Genomic DNA, 25,730 nt, shown 5'->3' on the forward strand with positions numbered 1-25,730 from the left:
CAAATTTTGTACCTATTTATAAGCAAATTTTGTAGCTATTGGTAGTGTCTCTGCTCGCCACAGAAATACGACTATTGCTACCCAAAAGTTTTCTTGTTCTATTATGATGCTGCATAGTGTTCCAGTTTTATCCACAAATGTCTTTATTTCCTGTAAAAATGACAGTTTCTCTGGTCCGGTAGGTAATCGAACTAACCGAAAATCAGTTCTCGTATTTCGATTGGAGGGACCAGTGGTCTAAGATACTTATAGTATCACTACATTACCTAGCCAACCAACAGGAAAAAAGTTGATGTCGTCTGATCTGTCAGACTAACAACCTAACTACTGCTAATAGACGAAAGGTTCTTGTGAGTCTTTCATACAAACGCTCCATAATAGAGCCCGCAGTGGAGTTTTGAAAAAAGTTTTTTAACCTCGGGTTTTAGAACTTTACTTTTAGGTACATTTGTCAAAATCGGTTAAGCATTTTAGCCTCGCAAGTGTTGGAGTGTCGATAGAAACGACAGCTTTATTTTCTCATTTTAAATTTTGTAGTAGAGCTCCAAGAGCGACGGAACTCTAAAGTAGGTCTCAAAGTTCTATTACGATGCATAGCAATACATTATCGCTTCATAATTCAGTTTTCCGAACTGTGGCAGGTTCGGTATACATTGCTGGATTTTCATTGCAGTAGATAAAAGCATTCGCACGCATTCGCCACGTCGGCACGTGTCTGTGTTCGGCGACAGTCCATACTGTCGCCGAACACAGACATTGGACATAACACATATAATAATTTCCTAGGCAATATGAATGGTTTAGCATTCGTTTTCCATATCACATACCTAACTACCAAGCTAATATTATTAACTAAAGTGCAGGTTTTATGTTTGTAGTTTTCTTCACCGAAGTCATAACGTATCTCTTTCCCAAAGATAAAAGAAATATATAAAATCTATGCTTTTTCTGAACCAACAACGTATGTCGAATAGTCTACGATTCGACAAACTCTTCGCCGATTATATCTGCCAAATATGGGCCATATGAATCGTCTGTAGAAGCATGCTTCTATAAGCAAGCAAATCACGGCTGTAAATGCTGCAAACTGTATCTGTTGGAAGAATATAAACAACGCCTAAGATTTTTTACAAATATTTTATACTTTCATTATGGCGCTCGTGGCACCTTTTTATTTATCTATTGCGCGCTATTATCACTTTTGCTATTATACTTACGTTGCACTTTTTCAATGAAAATAAAAATTACGTTACGCCATCTATTATTCCATACTGGAATTAAATATCAGACATTCACTATTTGGCGAAGAATTCGCCAAACTATGTGGAGGTCTAAATACCGGTGTACATTGCTGGTTTTTCTTTGCATTTGTTTAAAGCTCACACACAAACTAAGCAATGTACGGCAAAGGCCTCGATCATTGCCGATAGCTGCTATGTAGGATATCTTAATGTTTTCCTAAGAAGTTAATCATGCAACGTATTTACAAGATGGCGCAAATGGCAACACCATTCATGACAAAATATGTATCGACTATGATCATCACGAATTTAAATACAGTGCATATCAACATCAAGAAAGCAATGTAGGTACTTCAATTAGCAACGATGTTGACCGATATCGTAAATGGTCAAGTTTTCAAGAAGTTATTACGATTTTTAGGGTTCCGTACCTCAAAAGGTAAAAACGGAACCCTTAAAGGATCACTTCATTGTCCGTCTGTCTGTCCGTCGTACTAGTTACGTAACGAACTGTAGGGCACCTATGTCGTTTATACTAGTTAGGTAACGAATTGTATTATAAATCTAACAACTGGTTAAATAAATAATTATCCAGTAGTTAAATTCTTTGTGAAATATAAAGTACCTACAATACCGGATGGAAACCAATTTTGTTCGTAGTCGTGGAATATGGAATGGTTATGGAAGCGCTATTACATTACTACCTAGTTAAGTACATAGGTTGTATCTTGAAATAAAACCACTGATAAGTCAATTACATTGAAGTTTATTACGATGCGATTAATATATCATTAATTTTAACGGTTGTGAAACCTTAGACAAATAATGGATTACATTCGTAGACCTAAAAATTACTTACCTATGTAAAAATTACTTAGGTATTCTGAGAAGATAGGTACCATCTTCAATGACACGGAAAGGTGAATTTGACCGCCGCCACTGCGATTGACCTTCTTTTTTTAAATTTCTGCACAAACATTTGGGTATTCACTTTTGGGAACTATTCAAACAAAAATATTTATGCAAACGGGCCTGTCGCATGTCTAAGCTAAGGAGCTTTTGTTACCCTGTATACCAATGCCCTCATACGTATAGTTTGGGAGATACCTAGGTACTTCAAAGCAAAACCTGAGCGAAGTCCTAATTCGCTCAGGTTGCGCCCGCATATTTCATGTCTTATATCTATTGTATAATTATTAGAGTACTTTTAGTACATATACTTGGGAGTAAAGAAATATTTTGTTGGTTTGCTTCGTCACATTTCGATGTCGTTGTTTTTTCTTTCTTTCTTTCGAGTACTTATGTTATTGCTAATACTAGCAATTGTTTCATATTCATCTGACATCTCAATTGGGGATGTTTGTGCCTATGCGCAGCGTAATTAGAAGAGAACTCGCTCACAAAATTCTTACAACTAAGTATAATTACCCGTAGGTGGTTAAATTGGAATGTAATATTTAGTAACTACAATAGTAGATACGAGCCCTGAATTCCGAACAGACATTACTTGAGATTCTTATTTATTAATCAGTTTTATCATTAGAACATGATCAGAGAATGTAAATTGAAATTTTAACTGAGTATCGAAAAAGCTTTAAGAATTGAAAATTCTCGGTTTGTCAACGGTCAAAATCTCAACTTGTGGCAGGTCGGTGAAATTTTTTCCGATTACCATAGCTGCTGGTAAATACTCATCCTCCACAACTAAAACCTCGAGGAATGCTTCAACTTCGTCTACCTTACAATTGACAACTGCCTTGTACAGCGGCCGGAGATCGGTACCGCCGCCGCAACCTCCAGGTAAAGCAATCGTATTAGAAATGTCAAATCTAGCTAAATTTAACATCTCCGCTGCGGACCTTCTTATTTTGGAATTCGGACTGCTGAAACAAATGCGCGCTTCTAAATAGTTCCAATTAACCAAAACGGTTTTGACGTCATCTTTATTATTAGATTTCATCAATGTGTAAGGGATTCTCTTATATTTAATTCCTTGGGATCCGCAATTAGCGCACACATACAAAGGGTTATTCAAAACATATTGAGAATGATGGTTCGAGTTGTTACAAGGGTTATTAATGACAGGACGCATTTGTTGTAAACGAACAAAATTGAGCAAATCTTTAGGGTCGGTACAATTTAATTGCTGTGCTTCGTTGCGAATGGAGTCGTCAGTTATGCCGTAAATAATGCATGTGACAGCATCCCTCCCCTTAATTTGACACTTGTTTAATAAAAACATTTTTTCGAAATAATAATCACACAACCTTGCGTCGTTGCAGGATTTGCGCGATCCTATTTTTTCCAAAAGACGTCCAAAGTTTTCCTCAACGTGGAAAATGGATCTGAGTTGTTCTTCCCACTCATCCCAGGTATACGCAACCGGAGGCAAGGATTCGTACCAATCTTTAGCCATACCAGCTAATTTTTGTAACGCTAGATATGTTTTATGTCTTTCGTCCCACCCAAATATATTGGCACATTCGTTTACTTTCATCAGCCAAGTTTCGATGGTTATATTTTCATCCGGATCGAATTCTGGTAAAACATTGTTCAGATTTTGGAAAGATGAAGAAGGGATACTATTTATTTCAACTACGTTCTGCGATACTGGCGTTTGAGTAGACTGGTCATTATGGGCAGCAACAATGATCGTTATTCTTGGAATGGGCGCATTGCGGGTCGCGATGGTGCTGTTGCTTCGCTGCGTGACCTGCCTCGGGGTGCATTGTCCACTGGGTACAGTACTGGGTACAGTACTGGGTACAGTACTGGGTACAGTGCCACCTCCACTTTCCTTGTTCACACTTGCCTGAAATGTATACATACATAAATGTTTATCGACAGATACTTAACTGGAAAATTATAATACCTCTGAAAAGTTGAAAAATGAATAGGTTGTATTTATTTTTTACACGTAGATACATATTTATTTTTTTATTTTATTTGCGACCGACCTACCTTCACACTAAGCGTGCTTTCTCGACATTCGCACTGACATAGTTTCCATAATGACATCAAATATGGCCACGAAGGATACCACCTTTTTTATCTATAGTTTTTTTTTCTCTTTTTGTATATTTGAAAGGTTGTGTTGTGAATGTCAAGCTATCCATTACTAAGGTATTTAGGCGTACATATATTAGGAATCTGTTTAGTACCTATGTTATTAATTAAATAAATATCAAGTTTAACAGAGATATGAAGGCAATAAAACATGAAAACAAATTGTTTAAAAAAAACATTTGAATACAAGCTTTTATTGTCGTTTGAGAGATCTTGTTTCATTCAAAGCGTGACAAAAAGATTATGTGTGCTGTAAAACATTGATACCCTGCGAGTTCCCCCTATGAGAGCTCAACCTGGCCACCATCTGGTCTTGCTGATGAAAAAATGCATTGCCATCGGAACTAAAGCAACATGTTTAATTTCATTGAGTGCCTTCGTCGGGTCCCGGTCCTGAGTGCCATAATATCTGAGATCCATCAGACATTATAATGCCGATTGTCTTTAAAACTAAACTACAACACTTCAGCTCAATCTGTTGAGGATATCTTTAAAATCTTTTAAGCTTTAAAATCGTGTTGTGGGTTTACCCGAATACACATATTTACATTATCTTCGTTTAAACATACTTACATACATATATTAATTACATTGCAAGTTGAACAAAAGATTGGCAAAATAGGCAGTTATGCCTAAGTATGTAATGGCTGCTAGCTAATATATTAAATTAGATATTAAATCAAAGAACACTTTCCGTTGTCTGCATAGTTCAACAAAAAAAAAACTTGACATATAGTACACACATTGTCTGCCTACTGACACACAGCACACCTAGAAGGGTGTGTTGTGTCCATTTCCGTGTTTGCGTCCATTAGTATCCGCGATACAAGTTTAGTACGATAGAGTGTGGGTCCTTAATGGACACCATGGACTACGTTGCGAAGAAGTCAACTACTTTGTTACTCACTTGACACATCTTTATTTATGTTCGTAGGGGTTGTTAACACAGAAAGTGAAATCTGGAAACCTTAATGTAAATGGCGCTGGGGTAGTTGGGGGTTATCTTACGTCAAACTCCAACTCAGCCGAGTCTAGATTTCGTGCGATGTTCAATTTACCTAAGCATAAAAAGGCGAATATGTTTCACTGTTATATTTTATTTACTTACATTAGTTTCAAATGACTGAGAGACAACCCATGATTTTTACGACCTCGTTTTCGACAAAGAACCTTATATGTAACCCTATATCCTAACGTTGGCTATTTCGATATAGGTATATAAATAATCTAACATTTCATTTGAATTGAATTGAAAATTTTTGAAAATACATAAATTAAATTAAAAAAAAAAATATATGTATAAAATAATTATACCGAAGTAAAACTTAAGTTCACTTTTCAGGTTCAGAGACTACTTGTTACCTAACGACGAAATTATGATAGATAGGTACTTAAACTATAGAAAATTTTTGGTAAAATTAAGTTTACTCGATCTGTGTCGCTGCTCGATGAAGACGAAGACGAAGAAGGCGAAGAAGGTGAAGAAGGCAAAGAAGGCGAACTTCTTCCTCGCCTAACTTTCCTTACAGATCGCTGCAGCAAAGGGGGAGTCCTAGGCGAAGTTCTGCCTCTACTTCCATTCCTGGCTCTTGTCTGAAATGTTAAATAATGTTTTTTGTTATATCATTCAAAATGGCCGCGCACTTTCGATATGGACAAGCCATTTCGGGCGGAAGGATCATAAAAGATTGACAATATAAAGCCGTTTCGAGCAAGGACTCATGACATTGCAGTATGAATACGGAATACGGGGACATTCAAAGATTAAAAATATACCTGGTCCTAGGAGGCACAGGAAATAACTTGTGTCACGTCGATAGCCAATAGAAAAAGTAGAAAAGCTGACACTGGCTGGGAAAATGCTCAAAGAGAGATACTTTTCGTGCGAAAGAAACTATTTTATAAACTATATAATTTGGATAAAATGGATTGCATGCAGGGTAGGTATTCTTACAACTGCTACACTACATGCAGGTATAAATAATACGAATTAATTTTTTTCTGAGGATATTTTATTATTTCGATGTGATATTAACAACTAATAAAACTCGTATTTTGTTTCAACTCAAGGTTTAGGTATAACATCTTGGGCTAAACGTTATTTTTGCAAAATATACCTACCGAAGTTGTTTGATGTGTGGTGTTACTAGATTTGTCATCGACACGTAAAGTAGAAGTAACTACGTACAGCACCGTTAATATCGAACGCGCAATTGATTTTATAGGTAAGTACCTACCTATAAAATCAGGTATAGGTAAGTACCTATAAAATCAATTTAGGTAGGTACTGTACCGGGTAAGTACCCAGTACAGTACCTACCTACGTAAACCTACGTAACAATAAGGAATTTAAATGAAAATTATATGACATTCTCAATATAGCACATTATCAATTATAGCCAAAGTACAATCAAGAAAAATAATATTATTTTGCTAATTTATGATATTTTGTATTATAAAATTACTATTCACATTTCTATAATATCTGCTGAAACTTGGTCATCATTTGGAGGACTTCCCACAGATCATGTATGTATGAGGTAAAAAAAGGTACTTTTTGAATTGAAGGTCTAACTAAATTAAACAAATGATCTGACTTCGTAATTATGATTTCTTAAGGTTAACATCACCGCTACCTACATGTACCTAATGTCAGCTTCACACTGTCGCCAAACTGTTCGTCGTCGGTGGCATTCGACTCGTTCGTCGTTCCGTGGCAGCGTGTTCGTGTAGGCTTCCACACTTACGTCTGCCGCTATCGGCGAACACAATGTATGTGTCGCCAGTTTGGCGGTCTCCCTCAAGTTTTCCCTCATATTTGTGCCGATTTTTTTATGTCAAATTTAATTATACTCGCATAGGTAGGGGGAAATTGAAAGAGCCGTATCCACCCTAGAAGTTTTAACTACAAAAATATTAACCCTGACTGCAAAAAGGATATAATACATATACCTGACGATTATGGACGTAGGTAACAAGTGAAGAAGGTGAAAGGGTAGTGCGTGCCCGTCCTAACATTGTAATTCTAATCATAAAAAAATATACACACTGATGGCACGGGGCGAAGACAAAAGGGCCGTACTCTACTCACCCCAGAGTTTTTATCCTAAATACCCCCCTCTCTAACAAAAACAATTAGCTCTGACCTTAGGTGTATGAGAAGGGGGACGTCCTCAACACAGAATTTACTAACAAAAATACACTAAGATAATTAATATATTTAATGTCCCCTTATACATATATGATAGGGTGGTGTGGTGGTTGGTCTGCGCCTACATAAATATTGACTGATGTCTCGGAACTCTATACCGACCATAATATTTACTAAGAAAAATATACTTAAACTCTAGATACGATTACTATAATAAAGTTAGAATATTTACTTACAAAAATATAACATCTTGATAAATAACGCCTAAGCGAAATAAAAAATATTACCTTGGCAAATAACTTTAAATACGTTATAAAGATTTACTACGAAAACCGACAAACCACAGAAAAGAGGCGAACCCTGAACGCGGTGAGCGAAGACAGACGAATGTTGCCAAATGTGGACACTAGGGATGTTACGAATATAATTGTATTTGCATTCGCACACCTATGCCAATGATTCGCATCATTTTAAAGATTCGCATTCGCATCAAACGATGCAAATGTTTTGCGAATGCGAATATCTATACAAATAGGTGCATGATACAAATGGGGCAGGCCAAATTAAATAATTTGACTCTATTAAATGTGATTATCAAAGATAATTGATAAATGTTTACCTACCTTAATACCTACTGTAAATTAATTATTAATAATTATGTTTATGTTTTTTAATTGATTTTCCTGAACATTCGCATTTGCATTCGCACATTAGCATTCGCGAATGTGAAAAATATGACATTCGTAACATCCCTTATCCACACATTCGCGTTTGGCTGTGTTCATCGGACAGTGTAGAGCCGGCGTAAACTAATTACATACGCAGAATTAAACCCGTTAATACCAGTAACAATCGTACTATCGTACTTTATATCGAAATTGTCACAGAAGTGGAGATTCAGGGTGCTAGCTGCATGACACATAAATAAGTAAGTTATGTGGATGACACATAAATAAGGAAATTTATTAATGTTAATTTATTTAAAAAATGTTGTACATATTCGCAGTTTAAGAAAGAAAACTTAAATAAATGCAACGTAAATATGGAGAGCATGCTAGGTACCATGCTATCTATCATTACACAAACAATCACTTAATCAATATAATAATAATTACTTAGTTACACAAAAATTACAATAATACATAAATTACCTCGTATTATTATAATAAATCATTATTTAAAAAAGCACAATAATATTTAGTTGCACCAATCTACTTTGCCGTTAACTTTACACGCGCCGCCATCGTAAAACAACAAGATAAAATGGATAACAAGATAAAATGGCTTGCGTCAATGATTTGCGTCAAAGTTGAGTGTTGCATTGCATCTTAAATAAATATAGTTATATTAAAACATAAAAGGCCTACTATCAACTTTTACGGAACGGTTCAATTGTACCTACTGTTCTACTTATTTATTACATGTACATACAGAGATCATGTTGCGATCTACGCGTGACAAAAAAATAAAGTGCAACATTATTTTAAACAGTAAACCGTTGAAGCGTTGTTTCGTTGGGAGCTGATTCTGTAAGTGATGGAAACTGAAGCAACGCTGAAAATTTCAAATTTATAGAACGAGTGGAAGTAGGAAACCAAACATCGAGACAGGTGAAATCAAAAAGCTTGTAAAATTTATTTTATGTTACTAATTTGCAATGCAGAACAGTTAGGTCCCAACCTGTTTCGCATTAAAAGATGATAATAAGCCAATAAAAACACAACACAACATTTAGGGCGTGTTTCACCGCTTTCTGGAAAAAGTATCTGATAGCCTAGGTATATGTAACATGTTGAACAGATAGTGTAAAAGAGTGTTTCACAAGTGCTGGATAGGGCTAACTGGCAAATCACTTCAAGTAGATTATATCTACTTGAAGATCTATCTGTTTAAAATAACTTATTTTACATAAAGTTTAAATAAATCATTACATAATAAAAACAAAGCCATTTCGTTTTGTCTGTTCCTATGTAGGTAGGTATGCTTAGATCTTTGGAAACGTTTGGTTTTTGATACAGGTTTTATAGACAGTAAGATTCATGAGGAAGTTTTAGTTATATCATTTATTATAGTTGTACCCGAGCGAAGATGGGACTAAGCACTAGTAATGCAATAAAGTTTAAATTAAAACAAAGTGATGAAACAGGCCCTTGACAAAACAGTCTAGATCACAAAATGTAGTTTACTGTATTGGTGTCGCTGTCGCTGCTGCTGCTGGAGGAAGAAGACGAACTGGATCTTTCTCGTCTAGCCTTCTTCCAGGACCGCTTATGCTTCGGAGGTTCTGGTGTACCACCTTCCATGTTACGATCTGTAATCAAAACCTCATAATAGTTACACAGGAATATGAACGTTGTACTGTACCCCGTGCAATTACACAATCTTGACATGTATTTTTATTGGAATACACAGTTTGAAGAGTGAGTGATGTGAGTTGACTGATGCCACTCAGTCTAAAAATCAAAATGTTCAAAATCGTAATAAAATACATAATTATTATTAACATGTGCAAAGATTGACACGTAACGTACCTACCTAGTGTAAATTATAATTAAAATATAGGTAGACAACTATGCAGTTAATTTATCAACATTGTTTACTGATGAGGACGTTGACCGATGGAGAAGCTCCATGTCATCAGCATAGCTGATACTGTTTTGTACCGCCTATTATAATGCTCACTCTCCATTTGGGTATATTACCGAAGAAGAGTTCGCGGTTGAAAATGGCTGCCTACAAAATGGCGGTCACAAAACTAAATTCCACTCCATTTAGCTCTGTGGTGGCGGTTACTCCGTCTCCGTTGCGAGCGCATGTGAAGGGATTTTCTTTTGTTTTCTTGTAGATGTCGGGAAATTAACGGACGGAGAGGACCCATCGCCATCCAGACTTCGATGGTCGATGGAGTCACGGTTCCGACAGCTTTCCGATTCTAAGTGCCGCGAACAGCTAAGTGTACCTACCTACTTCCTCTGGCGTCTGGCACTAGTCTCTGATTCTAAAGCAAAACCGATCGCAGGACCTCTTTAGGCTGCTTGTGGATATATGATACAAGTGGAAGTCGTTGTACATACGTCCTTGTAAGATACGATCTATATTACATACCTGAATTTCTCTTATAGGAAGCTGATCCCGAATTAATCGTTGTGATTTCGTATTTTCTTCTATAACTCAAACTCAAAAACAACTGTTTGATTTGTGGACCTAATTTGCGTAGGTATACAGCTCGATAAAATGGCGTCGACTACCTAACCTATTAGGACCTGCATGCGCGATCATCGGTAGTTGATGCGCCTGGTTGCAATATTGATTTTTAAATTGCACACCTCCTTTGTGAATCTATTAATCATGTTTGGTCTTTTCAATTAGAGCTATCTCCTAGATCTTTCCTCGTCATAATAATGTTATAACGTACCTAAACATTTCATTATTTGTTAATAAGCTTAAGTATTCCCACAACTGATGACCCTCTTACATAATAAAAATCACAATTAAATATGTATAATAGCAATGTAATTGTATTATCGGGTTTTCAATTTAATTACAATTCAGTAATTGGAGCCCCCCATTTACTACTTAACATCCAATGATTCCTATTTTAAAATAGATAAGTAGGTACCTAATACTCAATTTTTTTAACTTAATATGCACTAGACTTAAAATGAATTGTAAAATAAAAAAATAATAAATAAATACCTACTCGATTTTGTACTTACATTAACAGTGCTGTCTGGGTCAATAAATCACCCACAGAATTAAAACTTATGCAAAACTGACTTCGCTCTATGTATCGTGCACCGAATATGAGTAATGACTGGCATAGGATGGCGAATCAATGTTTTATTGTTATTATTATGTCCCTACGGCGCAATCGTAACAGATTTGGTACTCAAAGCGCTGTACCTACCTAGGGAAAATCTAGATATCGACAACATTTAACGCAGTACTCGATATTACTCGATTTCACAGTAAATACCTATTCACTATCAAGACAAAGTAATCTACAGAAACTGAGTGAGCGTACGAAGGACGTGTTGCCATACACTTTTCAGTCTATCTCATACAAAACGGCAAAATATACGTTGTAGGTACCGAGCACACAAAGAAACAAAAGTTGTTTAACACTCTGTTCCATTTCTTCGCGTGTATTTCCGAATTTTCCAATACGCGTTTCTCTTTCTTGTAAGAGCGAAACGAAAAGATATGACGACGGTCTAGGTACGTGGCAAATAATAAAATCGATTCGATACTAAATAGGTAGAAGATTATCGATATTTTAGCATCGTTGCATAGAGAACCGATACTTTTCCACGCCCTTAGGTAATACCCATGTAGTACTGGCCCCAGTCTAACATAGGTATAGCTTGATAGGTATAATATGCTTTATATTTGGGGTTGAGTGATCAATAACCGCGCCACAGTCGCAAGTCCCAGCAAGTTTGTAATGGAAATATCAATAGCGATTGTAGCGCCGCTAATGTATGATGAGATGATGGGCCCAAAAAATTGTATAATTTACTATCTTTGGCCCGCGGCTCTGCGTATTTCTCACGGAGCAGTTTTTTTGGATGAAAGTACCCTACGTCTTCAGCGTACTACAAACTACATGCATGAAAAATTTCGATAAGATTGGTATAAAGCGTGAAGAGGTAACAAACTACTTTCACATTTATAATATTATATTTAGCCACCTGCGCATAGCGACACGTAGCTAAATTCATTCAGATTAAACTATTTCATACACTTTAAACTTTATAATATATAATGATTCGAGGAATTTCACGTGTCCTATGTACTTACTGTCCGGTAGCACAACGTCTTGCAACCTTAACAAAGTAGCGTCGATTGAGGGCTGGCATATCTTCAAGAGGGTCAAAATAGAGCGCCTCACTCCTATACTTTTAAGGAGTAAAGCGCTCCATGGATGACAATGAAACACGGTTATACACACTCAACACTTTTAATTTCTTAAATACCGTGAACCTTAAATCGATCAAGGTCAAACTTCAACCCAAAAATAATATAGGGCGTAAAGAATAATAAACTTTATAAAAAAACTAAATATGACACAAACGTAGAATATCCTTCAGGTGTAACATAAGCTACCTTATTGATTTGCCGCCAAAGTTGGGGTGGAGCGCTAGTTATTTGTCTCGCTAATGGTATTAGAAACAGATAATGAGTCTTGTTAGTAACATGAGAAATAAAATAATAATTTGTGTATTTTCGTAATTTATCAACCGATTTTCAAAATTTTATTGCCTATTTAGTTATACTATCTTATTAATAGGTACAGCTGGAACTGGCATTCTTGTAAATGTTCAAACAATCAAGTAGTCAATCTAAGTAGACAAAGTTAAAGCATAATTTAAGCTAAAGTACGTTTTAGGGTTCCGTAGCCAAATGGCAAAAACGGAACCCTATAGATTCCGAAACTACCTATAAGAACTATAGTTCTTACAACAGTATACTGTTGAAACGTAGTAAGTAGATGTATTCTGAGAACCACATTAAAATTTTACACAACAATAGAAGAAAAAAAAAACAATAAATTTTAGAACTGAAACTCAAAATTTTTTTACCTATAAGTGTGAGGTATACATAGGATAGGTCTTGAAAAATTATATTGAGGTTTCTGATGTCATTTTTTTTCCTAAACTGAATAGTTTGAGCGAGAGACACTTCCAAAGTGATAAAATGTTCTGAAATAAGAGAATGATAAAACTAAAAAAAAAATATGTACATTACTATGTAAACTTCCACCAAATATTGGTTTGAACGAGATCTAATAAGTGGTAAGTCCATAAATCGTAAACAGCAATACGGAACACTTAATGGGCGAGACGACTCGCACTTGGCCGCATTTTTTTCTCTTTCTGTCAATTTCAAATATTATAAAGTGCGTAGTGGCAAATTAATAACGGATAAATATGAACATACTATATTTATTTAGTTTCAGTTTATAATTAGTTCCCATACTTTTACCATATTTTGTAATTTGTAAACTTACCCAAAGTTGAATAAAGTAATTTATTGTTTGTCATTAATATTTGAACATTAATATAGCAACGACAAAGTTACCAATAAAATGATAAAAAGATATATTTTTTTAATTTCTTAAACAATAGGGTTGCACATCAACTTCGAAGTTAACTTTGACGTGCGCAGAAAAACAAAGTACCTACGCAAAGTTTTAAGATTTTTATTTTGTCTAAACGACAGCGGACGTCGCTTAAAATCAACGTTAAATTTGTCTGTGCAACTCACCTTAAATATACATAACATTAACAAAATCAATTCTAGGAACAATATTCTAAAAATTTAGTTTCGCTTGTTATAAAACTCCAAATGAGCAAATATATATGTATACATACAATGCCGGCTCCACACTATACCGTCTCAAACATTGCTGAGTTTTCATTGCGGTAAATAAAGGCTCTCAAACAAGCTACGCAATGTTCATGCATTCGCGTCGGCATCTATCCCGAGTTCGGCGTGTGGAGCTTACATAGATATACAGGGACAAATCACACATATTGAGTCCTGACGACATCTGCGCTGAGGCGACATCTGTCAATGTTATTGTGTAGTAGAACAGCAAAAAGTTGAGTAAAAATGTGTAGTTTCCAATTAAAAAGTCATCAAACACAGCGAATTCAACGTACATTGCTTCTTTGTCTTTGCGTTTATAGCAAGCTCTAGCAAAACGACGCAATGTACATTAATTCACATTAGCTTACATTGAGTATTTCTTATGCCGGCTCCAGACAGACGTTGAACAGTTTGCCAAACTTTGGCGGATTCGGTATACAATGCTGGTTTTTCATTGAGGGTAAATAAAAACACTCATACTAACAACGCAATGTTCACGCATTCGCGTCGCCACGTGTCCTAGTTCGCCGACAGTGTGGAGCTGGCATTACAATAAAGAAAAATATGGTATGGTTTTCGACTTTGAATGAAAGAACAAAAGTATATATTGTATTCTATGTATAGTGTAGTTCAGGGATGTTACGAATATTCGCTTTCGCGAATGATTCGCATCATTATCAACATTCGCATTCGCATAATTTTTGCGAATGTGTTGCGAATGCGAATGTTATGAAATCGCTGCATGCGAAAAGCGTGGTACGCATAATTTACTAAGTACTTAAGCATCCAGTGGGTCTTCTTTCTAACATATTATGTGATTAAATACTTAATTTAAGCGTAATACTAATACAAATTGTGATTATTTTATGTTTTATTGTTCTGTTTTAAAGTTTTAACTGAACGTTCGCATTCGCACACTCGCATATCAAACATTATACAGAAAATATGACATTCGTAACACCCTGTGTATTTAACATTATTTAAGTATTTAAGTAAATACCTATAGTATATAAAACAATAATAATTGGGATAGGTAAATAAAAGCTTGTAATAAATAAATAAACAAGGGAGGGACGTAAAGCTGGCAGCATCTGCATACGATTGCAACTGCGCAGTTGCAATCGTATGGGAATAAGGGTTTCAAAGATGTATTTTTGGAACCGGTACAATCAAAGGCAGATTATGGTTTTACAATAGTTTCCCAGTTTAAACACATATATCAACAACATAGTGATGAATAATGCTCATCAAAAACCATAATTTATTAACAGGATATAACAATGTAGCTTATCCATACTAATATTATAAATGCAAAAGTCTTTCTGTTCTGTTTCACAGATAAACTGCTGAAGCAATTTTGATGCACGTTGTTATTGTTACACCCTAAAGACATTCCAACATCGACTTTTTTTCCAAAAATCAACCCCCAGAAAAGTTACATAAGTATTATGAATAATGGGTGGTGAAAGTTTGTACAAAAATCATGTTGAAATCGCAATATATAATGATGCTGTCAGAAGTAACTATTCTATGCTGATCAAGTTGTGGGTAAAGAGATAATAAGTCTGCAATATTTGTTTAAACTTCAAAAATAATAAATTAACAGGTTTTAAAACAGGCAAATAAATAAGCAAAAAGGAAACAAAAGAATAAGTTTCAACAGACTAAGTGAGAATATTAACTGTACCCAGGTCAACAGTTTCTTGGACAGACCAGATAAAATCTCCAAAACTTACAAGATACGTATGAATCACATTAATAAAAGTTTTTGGCAAATAATTTTTTTTCTTTCTTTATATCACACAGATGTGACATTTGTCTGGGGTATTCTTCATCAGAATCGCCACAGTCATGGAGATTCCCATGAGGGCACACAGCAACACAGCAAAGACTATACAGATCATCTCAAAAGACATACTTTCCACTGGTTCCTCCTTGGTTTTCACTGGCTCAATATTGGCAACATCTGACTCCAGCTCAGTTTAAATCCCCAGCACATCACCATTATGGTGAAACACAGCAGACAGACATAGCCCGAGAGAGAGCCTTGTTGTCAACCAGGAATATTGCTTCTGTAGTTATCTGTAAACATTCAATATAAAATTTATTATTTTATTAATTTAAGTCATTAATATTTTAACAAATTGATTAAGGAATATACTTTTATAGCTTACTGTACATAAAATGCACTTAAAAAAGCATGAAATGATTTATGTTTGTTATTGTTATCCTTACATATAAAAAAATAGTTTGCTTGCAATAAACTCAAAAACTACTGCACAGATTTTCAAATGGTTTTCACCAAAAATGTGTGGTTCCTGAAGAAGGTTTAAGTATAGTTTATTGTGATTTTACCCGAGCGAAGCCGGGAGGGGCCGCCAGTTAAGTAATAAAAACAAGTTTATAATAGTAAATAGAATGAAAGGTTTTACCCTGATTGTGCAACATAACTTTCAGCACATTCTCTGCTAATGCACAAGTCAGCATAAACTTGCGGCACTTGTCAAGCTGATCGTAGCAGGTATAACACGCCGCCACGGGCTACCCCTTAGTGTGCAACTGAAATGTTCAACAACAATGAAGTTCTATTTTGTGTTCTTCCAACAGCTATAAGTTTTGTGTACAATTAGAAGAGGTAGTCGTTATACTAACTGCATTGCTGTTGATCTTCTCGTACACCAATTGTAGCGTGCCGGCTATTGTTAATAAGCGCTCGTCCACCGCCTGACACACTCTGCAGACAGCTACTGCGTCCGCCTCCGCCATTCTTGTACCAACCAAAACACTTTCAAGCCTTTCTTTGTTTAATCTTAATTTAGGATTTAATAACCCGTTTATATATAAACACACACTTAATGATAAACGATAAAATGTATCTAAAAAAAATGCAAAGCGCTTACATAACATAACAATAGCTGAGAACAATAGCAAAACAATAAACAGACAGACAGATCATGACATGACCAGACAAGTAACGTCACTTCACATGACATTGAAAGTCATTTTAGTGATGTTGTCGCAGTCCTGCAAGAACTGGAACATACGGAGTATTATTACGCATTTATCCCGCCAGAATGCAGTACAGTAAGGTTGGTAAATAAAAATATTGCCGCCGCCATAAAATTTTGCGAAGATGATGAAAACTTTTAATTTAAAGTCCTTTATTCATATTTTCCTTATGTAAGCATTATTTCGACAGATTAAGTGGTAAAGAGTGCTTACACAAGGAAAATATGAATAAAGTACTTTAAATTAGCCCTTCAGTTTTCTCAGTTTTCTTATGGTCTAAAACTGAAATCTTAAAAGTGTATTCAAAGGCGATAAAAAGTGCTGCTAAACGTGAAGCTAAAAATCTAATATGTGTTTTTCGGTGGAAGTTGTTAATTGATTTTGTTGAAGAAACAGTGCAATGTGATCTCAATAGTGTTCAATAATCACACAAACAGTGCAATGTGATCTCAATAGTATTCAATAATTTTAATAAAGGTATTGTATTTTACAATGGACTTGAATCATTTAGCAAATTCGTCTTATATTTAACAATTATTGTTCTGAAAGCCTATTCAATAATCCACTAAATCCTTCCTTTTTTCTTCAAACTCGCAGCGCGATTGCGTAGAAGATATTTTTGGTCGTAAATCTACAACAATATTGAAAATTGGCGCTTTTTGCCTCCATTGGTAATGTTTGTGTACCTTAGTTGTACCAGTAGTGCCATCAGCGCTAAGCTTTGCGTAAAATGCCCTATTTTCAAAATGTTGAGAACGAAACGGTACATCACTAAGGACATGACTGTCAATGTCATTATGTCCAAACAACATGTATGTACATACTGTACGTAATACAAAATGTTCGAAACGGAAACAGGTACATAGGTATCAAACAAAACAATCTAAATTATAAAATATGAAAAATAGAGATAGAGTACCTACAATAAGTATATAAAGAGTTTATAAAAACTACAAAATACGCCATGTACCAATACTTTAATTAGGTAGGTACTTTTATTAATCTTACTTTTACGATAATAATTTGGTTTATAGTATTGACAAGGGCTTAGTCTGCGGCTGCGGTAAATTTGGCAATTTCTGGGTAAGTAGGTACCTAGTTAGTCGATAAGATGTAGGTACATATGTGTATTTTTAAAGTTTCAATTCCACTTATTTGAATAGCCTTTTAGTTCAACCTTAGTTCGCATTACAACTTCCCGGGAAATAAATTGAATAATTGACGTGTTTATAGACGCATGCGCCTTTAATACAACGCGAAGTGAGGCACGCCACAGCTGTTACAATTTCGCTTGCGTTCGAGGTGAGCTGCCAGACTTGTCGGCGGGTCGTGAGAGATCGGTTCTCGGTTGCTTTAAATATTATAGTGCCGTAGCTCACTTACGAAAAAACGTCTGCAGCTTGTTATATAAAACAAGAAAAACTCTGTTAAGGTAAGATATCTCAATTTTTTTAGTTTGTCTAAGAATCCTCCACCCACTTTTGCCTGCGACTCAACTGTTCACTTGTAACTATTTGAAATAGTGAAGTTTTAATTCTACTTTTTTGTTGATTCTAGCAAAACTTTTTAGAGTAGTTATATACTTTAAAACATTTTTATATATTTTTTTCCATTATTCCTATAGCATGTTTTGCACTTGCATGATGTTTCTGTTCAGGATGTATATCCTGTTTCTGTTTTTGGTTAAGTTGGCATGCCTCGGCTGAATGGTGGCTCTTACTCGTCCCTGGACCAAGTTTACAAGGGTACAACAATACCCAACAAAAAAGAAGATTTTAAGAAAATACTTCGGTTTGGGGGTGCTACGAAGAAATTTGAGCCTTTGTTTCATAAGAACTCTTCAGATATGAAAGTTGTTTTGACTGAGTGAGTAGTTTGTGTGCATGATGCTTCAGCCACCACCAACCTCAACACCACTCATTAGAAATCTCATAGTTATTAGTAACTTACTTTTAAAATATAATCACCATAATACCAACATGTATAAACAGGTAGACTTATTGGGTACTTACTTGCTTGATTTGAAGATAAATCAGATAAAATTAGTAACTTCATGTCATGCTACTAGACAATGAGTCACCTGCATTAGTTCATATTCAGTAAGCTACAGTCACTGCACTATTTCAGAGAGGCCACTATAGAAGAAGCCACAGCCAAGCCTGACAAAATGCCTATCAATGCTGAAGAAGCTGCACTTTTGGGGTGAGTGATTTATATATAAATGTGTGTAAATATTGGAATGCATATTTTGTACTCCTTTTCTGTGTTGGGTAAAGCTTTACCACTAAAGTTTTAACTATTTTAACTAACTATGCATTGCAAAACCTTTTGTATACTTTACTAGAGGCCCGTCCCGGCTTCGCTCAAAACCTAAACCCTTCCCAAGAATCGCCCTATTTTTTGGTGACAACCGCATGAAAATTCGTGCCGTCGTTTTTGAGTTTATCGCGGACAGACAGACGCGGCAGAGGACTTTGTTTTCTAATATGTAAGGATTGTTTGTTTGCACAATAATTCTTTGATAGTAACGATGTCTCGTCGCGCTGTTTTTGGCAAGCCCAACCGTCTTAATGGACAAATTCACGACTTCTTGTGACACATGCTGTTAAAAACTACCATTCACATGTCGTACAATGAATAACGTGCCAATAGATAATCAGTGAAATTACATGAATAAAAAATAAATTCACATTGTTTTGAGCTACATACTAATATGCATATATATATATACATGCGAAAAGTCTGTTGAAAAATAATTTTGATGAAATTTGGTATCATTATCATAATGTCAGCCTCTGCCGAGCATAGGCCTAATAATGAAATTTGCTATACATATAATTAAAGGCTCAAACATAGGGTAGAATTTTTCAAAACCAACCCCCAATGGACTATAATGCATGAAAGTCCGTTGTGTGTGTGTGTTCCGCTTTCGCAGAATTACTCATGCGGGCGAAGCCTCGGACAAAAGCTAGCTGTTGATAATTATGTCGCGAAAGCCGTTACCACTTATATGAGACAACATAGCATGGCCTATCGTAAAGACACACGGTTCTCGAACGCCACTGAATGCGGTTCACTGTCAATAAGAATTGCGACTATAAAGATAAAAATTAAGAATACAACGAATGACCCAGAATCTCTGGCAAAAAATTAACAAGTATATATTAGATTACTTTTAATCTGATTACTTGTAATCTCAATTGCATGTAAACCCAATTTATTTTAATCTTATTATCAATACAAACGCCCAACTCTGTTACTTAACATCGACACTAAATCGACGTCCCATACGAACGTAATATCAAACGAATATTGAAAGCATGTCTTTCTGTATCCTGTTAGGCTTATATAAAGATACGCGGTTTTTAGTTTCTATGAAGAAAGTGCCCGCAATTTTTCCATCATATACTGCTATTTCGAAATGGTATGAGAGCATATATTGTTTTGACAACGTATAAACATCACTTCAGTCGAACAGGTTGTTAGCTTTAGGAAGCTAATCGTATTAGCGGTTCTCGTGTGTACACATACTTCCTCGTCTACTCTTACATAGAATATAGTAGGTACATACGAGTACATATAGCGTGGCGTAGGGATTCGTGACTCGTGTCCATCAACGCCTTGAGTAAATTACTCATGTGGTGGTACTTACTGACTCCTTATGTACAATGTCGACATCAATGTATTATAATGGTTTGTATTTTTGAATAGTGAAAAGTAATAAATGATATAACTTTCACCTTTATTCATTAAAAGGCTACATCACATACAAGCTCCTTTATCTAATTTTTTTATCAATATTTTTAATTATTGGCAAAAAGTAAAAAATAATCTTTAGTTACTTTAAATAGTCTAGTCTATTAGTATTAGTCTATACTAGTAGTTATTTAGTCTATACTAAATCACAATTTACTACATATATTTCGATGACCATTGTTTTGGGTTTTGAAAAAAATTTAGGTTCCGTTAATAAATATAAGAAATTGAACGGTGGCACTATCGCCAATAATAATTGTGAATGGGTGAGATGTAATAAAATTTAGAAAATGTTACGATGTACCTTTTCCTAAATCTTGCTCCTGGCACAGTTATAATACATAAATAGTACCATGTACACAGCGGCGGCGCTTGTGGTCAAGGAGCGCCATTTTAGCAATCTAGCTCAATTCGGTTTAACTCCGGATAGAACCGGGCCACTAGTTTTAGAAGTTTCTCAAGTTTTATCACGAATTGCTCATAGCTCCGTCGGGATTTATTTGTGACGAAATCGTCGATGAAGGTCGTATCCATGTATTCACTACGTTTATGTCCTAATTAGTAAAATTATGCTGAAAATAAGTATAGCTAACTGCGACTGGAATTTCACTGCCGTAGTAGTGCTAGGGATAAAAGTAACATGTTAGTGCTATTCCAGATATAGACCTGGAATAACACCTAGGTTACTTTTGGTTTTGGTAGTAAAGCATGCATTACTTCCACACCATTAGGATAGAATTTGCATACTATAGTACACTACACTCCATCTACGGACTACACGGACATACGAAAACCGATCCCATAGCACTAAATAGGTACATATTTTCATGCTAAGTTGCTAAGTGCATACATTATTAATATAATTTTATCAGTATTATTATATACGGATTATAACTATTAAGTCACATTTATGAATTAAATCTAATTTCAACAAAATCATCCCAGTAGTTTTATCATGACAGGCAGACAGAAATATTACAATCACAATCACCTTTATAATATTAGTAGTAAACAAAAACTCAATTATTGTAAATCGGGATGAAGTTGCATAATTTATAGGTTAGACATGATAAGTTGAGAACCGACCGAACGACGAGTTTGGTAGGTATGTGGAGCCATACCTACCTCGTCTTCGAAGCTCGCACTGCATCTAACTTCGGAACACAAGAACGTGACATCTTGCCGGCTCGCAGAAATAACTCCTCGACTCCGGACTGAATATCAAGTAACTCCAGTCCTCTAGTCCCATTTCTACCTTTGCTTCGTTATGTTACATAACCACCGGGTCAGGGAATATAATAAATAACTTATTTGCGGTATGCTCAGGCATAAACTGATCCGATTATGACTTCGTTTGTCTGATTTCTGTTATCAAATGGTCAGTTTACACCATGGATTTAATAAGTACTTCGTACAACGGAGTGCCTGCTAATTCCATGATTTACATATAGATACTAACGCCAATATTTCAGAACCCTATGGTCATCTATACATATAATAAAAATGTAAGTGGGCTATAAGATATTAGAAAGAAATAATTAGGAATGTCGTTATGGGACTAACATAAGCCAAAAAACATTTTGTCTGTATGTTATGCATAAAATCCTGAATGGAATTTCAATCCCGAATGGAAGTTTTTACAGTTATACATATAGCGGTGTTAGTTGTAGCGGATGGGGTTTAAGTTATAAAATCTGATATAGGTTTCGTCGCGATAAATAACTTGGAACCCGAGGTATAGACAATATTAGGAACACGAAATAAACGCGGGCGAGGCCGCCGACAAAAGCTATTTATTACAAGCTTTTATTTAACTTGCAACGTAACTATGTATGTCTTCATGACCCTATGTCTCTCAGATGGAATCTTGTAACTCAATTTTAAAACAGATATCTTCAACCGATTGAGCTGAAATACTGTATACACGTTTAGTTTGGATGACAATGCATTATTATGCCAAGCATGACCTGTGCACCCAGGAGCGGCTCCAGACGTAGGAACTCCTCAACGGTTTATAGTCAATAAAAGCTTGTGTAAAAATTTATTTTTTGGAAAAAGCTTATTTATAATACGATTTCCGTACCTTAGCACCTAAGCACTTCCTGTCTTAATCTGAAATAACTGATTCAAACTACACTGCAATTCATCCACCACCTTTGGGTCGATGATGGGATGGGTTGGCTTAGACTTTTGAGCAAACGAACTTTTTTCTCTTTCTCATCGTCGCGTGTTTCCAGTTGGGTTCACATCTATGTTGACCGGCCCAGCCAGAGTTCTCGTAAAAGTGGAGAACTTTAGTTCAAAGATTCTAACAAATCTTATTATCGCAGTCGCATACACACTAGTCAGCTAAACTGTCAATGAGCAGGTTTCCTCACGATGTTTTCCTTCTTGGGAAGCAAGTGGTTGTCTATGAAAACACTATCCATAGATAGAGTTTTCAAGTTCTGTTAATATATAAATTGGTATATAAACTTATCTGGAACGAGTAGGATTCGAACTTGGCACTTTTGGATCGTAGGCGGACGGTTTTAATCATTGGACTACCAGCCACTACTCAGCAAATCTGGATCAGGATTAAAACGATTTGTAAATTTTGATTCAAGTTCGCTATTTTTGGATGTCTAAGAGTACATCACCTATGTACTCTCGGTACAGTACACTCGTTCACGAATTGAAAGTGGCGCTAGCATGGGTGGTCCTGGATGCCTGCCAAGAAGCTCGGTCGATGCCGGGCCCAGGGGGAGGGAGCCTCGCTACTCGTATGTCTCGACCTTATTTCCAAATGTTTTTGCTTTTCACTTTTATTTTTAACAATACTGAGGACACCCTATTACTAAATAAATAAGTAAAGCGTACTTTTAGAAAAAAAAATGGATTTGTAGGTATATTTATTTTTATAGCTTAGTAAGCACCGCAGTCCATGACCTTGAGTGCTCATGTCTGTGTGTATTTGGAACTAATTTTTTATCACACATTCTTTAACGGGTTAATATTTTGTATCACGTGTCACACAGACTCTCAACGGGTTAGGGAGCAACCGAGAAAACACTCATATGTGAGATTTTGAAATCACGTGTAAACACGCATCACTTTAAATATTTTATAGGTAGATAGTAGTAGTAGATAAAACGTTTGTTTACTAGTACTGCATACATACATTAATATGTATATATTTTATTTCTGTTATGTTTGTTTTAACTTCGTGTAAACATTATGATCATTTCATTTCATTAGTAACTCGCTTACTTTGAATATTTTATGTTCTCAAAATGTTTGATTACTAACTACGATTCTAGCTACTTACCGAGATTACCAATAGAAAGTAACAAAAATAAAACATTGAAGATACTATCATTTGCCTTGCGGCATCGTGTCTTTCAGTTTACATTTGAAACTGTTTTTCACACCTCGTTCATTTATAAAGTAAAAGCATTTCGCAGCAATCGTAACACTTGTAGCAGGGTCTACAATCTTAGTACATTGTTATTGGCAATTTTTTTGACATTTCATACGACTAAATTCAATAGAATGCCATAGCGAATAGGAAACTAGGTGGATAATAGCAATTTAAATTTGTAGTATTTTACTGATATCCCTCATAGATACATGCAAAATTATGATACTAAAGGTGACCATTCTAATATGGTTACGATATACCACAATATAATGTTTTACTATACAAATGATCCTGTCATTTTAGTAGTTTTTAGTGAATAGTTTTAATTGTAATTTGAAACTATTTAATATATTAGTTATAATACATCAACATAAAAAATAACTCAGAGGTAGTATGAGATCAAAAATTCCCATAATATACCGAACGAAGGTACTAATACTGGCTATGTATATACTGGCTACATATCTAGGTACTTATGTTATAGTTATATACTCTAATATTTGTACTCTAATATTTGTGTAGAAATGAAATTCAGATGGCATCACTATTAAACAGGTTTCTTCTTTTAGGTACCGAGAGAGTATTTAGATTTTTGTTGTATTTAGATTATTTTATGTCTAGAGTATTTCTTAATATTCTATTTTAGTATATGAAAATGTACAAACCAGTTATTAACGTTAATGTGACTCGTGCTACGGTCCGCGGCTACAGTTTGCCTCGAGTATAGAATAAGAATATTTTAAGTGGTATTCATCTGTGTTATCGTGGCATCCAGCGTTTCTTGGCAGAATGGCTGAAAACAGCAATGAAACTAGAGCTATGGAAGCAGAAAGGTATAAAAAAGAATACTTTTATTACAAATAAATATTACAAATACAGGTTTGGACGATTTTCTCCTCTTTGTGTCAAACATTATGGTTTCACCGCTGTATATCCCCCCTTACTTCTTAATTTCCTCGAGGAGGCATCTTGACTGGGCCCTCTGCTTGAGAAGCCTGGAAATATATTATTCTGCTCGTGACCCTTGAAATATCCAGGAAATAATTAGCAACACTCAAATTTCGTTCTTGGTCACTTGGTACTCTTTGTTGATGCAATGCTGCGACCGCCGGTTGTCGGGTATTTTTCCCCTCTTAGACCCATATTTTCCTTAGCCTCTTTTTCTAAGTGGTGGTATTCAAGTAAAGCATAGTAGTTATAGCTTTAAGATACAGTTTAGTTTAACACTTAAGGCTATAACTACTACAGATGGAAGCGGTGCGTAGCCTTCGTTCATTGTGCGATAGATTATGAATTGGATTCGTGATTTGACAGATCGCTTCTCTACATGTTCTAGTAGTAAACGATGTTACTAAGAGCATATAAATATATAGTTCATACTATTAGTATTCATGCGAAAGTCAGTCTGTCTGTCTGTTTCACTTTCATGACTAAACCGCTGGACTGATTTTGATATGCACATAGTACAAGAACCCCGTTCAAACATAGGCTAGGCTTATTTCTCAAAAATGTCCAATGAACTGAAACCCCCAAATGACTAAAACGGGGTGTGAAAGTTTATGTGAAAATCATGTCTGTGCCGCTTTAGCAGCTAAAATTCAGGCGGGCGAAGCCACGGGCAAAGCTAGTATTACTTACGGGCGTTGGCCATTGAGTTCTGTGTTCCTTCGTTCGGATTTCGTTGACTTCCGTTTATTAATGTTTCGAAATAGTCCGACCAACATCACAATCCTCT

The 25,730-nt window shown here is 35.5% G+C and overlaps 2 protein-coding genes across 14 annotated transcripts in view; one reads left to right on the forward strand and one right to left on the reverse strand.

The window, feature by feature from the left end:
- Positions 1 to 1,996: 1,996 nt before the first annotated feature.
- On the reverse strand, positions 1,997 to 16,823 carry LOC128683386 (uncharacterized). Of its 4 annotated transcripts, XM_053768986.2 has the most exons (6): positions 16,483 to 16,814; positions 16,263 to 16,389; positions 15,749 to 15,912; positions 9,645 to 9,769; positions 5,736 to 5,900; positions 1,997 to 4,053 (listed from the first exon to the last, which is right to left on the reverse strand). In XM_053768986.2, exons 4-6 carry the CDS (start codon positions 9,759 to 9,761, stop codon positions 2,836 to 2,838), a joined length of 1,500 nt encoding a protein of 499 aa, XP_053624961.1. In that variant the 5' UTR covers positions 9,762 to 9,769; positions 15,749 to 15,912; positions 16,263 to 16,389; positions 16,483 to 16,814; the 3' UTR covers positions 1,997 to 2,835. The 4 variants fall into 4 exon arrangements, 3 of the variants coding, with proteins under 3 accessions (XP_053624961.1, XP_053624960.1, XP_053624962.1); XR_008406286.2 differs by lacking the exon at positions 1,997 to 4,053 and having other exon boundaries at positions 4,060 to 5,900; positions 11,175 to 15,912; positions 16,483 to 16,823; XM_053768985.2 differs by lacking the exons at positions 15,749 to 15,912; positions 16,263 to 16,389; positions 16,483 to 16,814 and adding an exon at positions 11,175 to 12,140.
- Positions 16,824 to 17,666: 843 nt separating this feature from the next.
- The window catches only part of MESK2 (Misexpression suppressor of KSR 2), a 71,039-nt gene continuing 62,975 nt past the window's right edge, over positions 17,667 to 25,730 (forward strand). For 3 of the 10 annotated variants that reach the window (XR_010370323.1, XM_053768992.2, XM_053768988.1), the window contains exons 1-4: positions 17,667 to 17,824; positions 18,073 to 18,271; positions 18,528 to 18,705; positions 18,967 to 19,041. Coding sequence is in view for 8 of the 10 variants with exons in the window: in XM_053768992.2 (XP_053624967.1) it covers positions 18,533 to 18,705; positions 18,967 to 19,041 (248 nt within the window). In the remaining 2 variants the exon portion in view is untranslated. Of the gene's footprint in view, positions 17,923 to 18,068; positions 18,272 to 18,527; positions 18,706 to 18,966; positions 19,042 to 25,730 lie in introns of those variants that run through there. The other 7 variants (XM_064436998.1, XM_053768995.1, XM_053768989.1 and 4 more) reach the window with 6 other exon arrangements.

This window comes from Plodia interpunctella, chromosome Z, assembly GCF_027563975.2.
Source record: "Plodia interpunctella isolate USDA-ARS_2022_Savannah chromosome Z, ilPloInte3.2, whole genome shotgun sequence".
Classification (NCBI taxonomy): Eukaryota; Metazoa; Arthropoda; class Insecta; order Lepidoptera; family Pyralidae; genus Plodia; species Plodia interpunctella.

Excerpts from the sequence above, each read along its gene's own strand:
- LOC128683386 (XM_053768986.2), bottom strand. The coding sequence starts at position 9,761 with ATGGAAGGTGGTACACCAGAACCTCCGAAGCATAAGCGGTCCTGGAAG. Across the intron at positions 5,901-9,644 it reads GCGACAGCGACACCAATACA|ACAAGAGCCAGGAATGGAAG; the intron begins GTAAACTACATT and ends TTAACATTTCAG. Across the intron at positions 4,054-5,735 it reads CGAGCAGCGACACAGATCGA|GCAAGTGTGAACAAGGAAAG; the intron begins GTAAACTTAATT and ends TATACATTTCAG.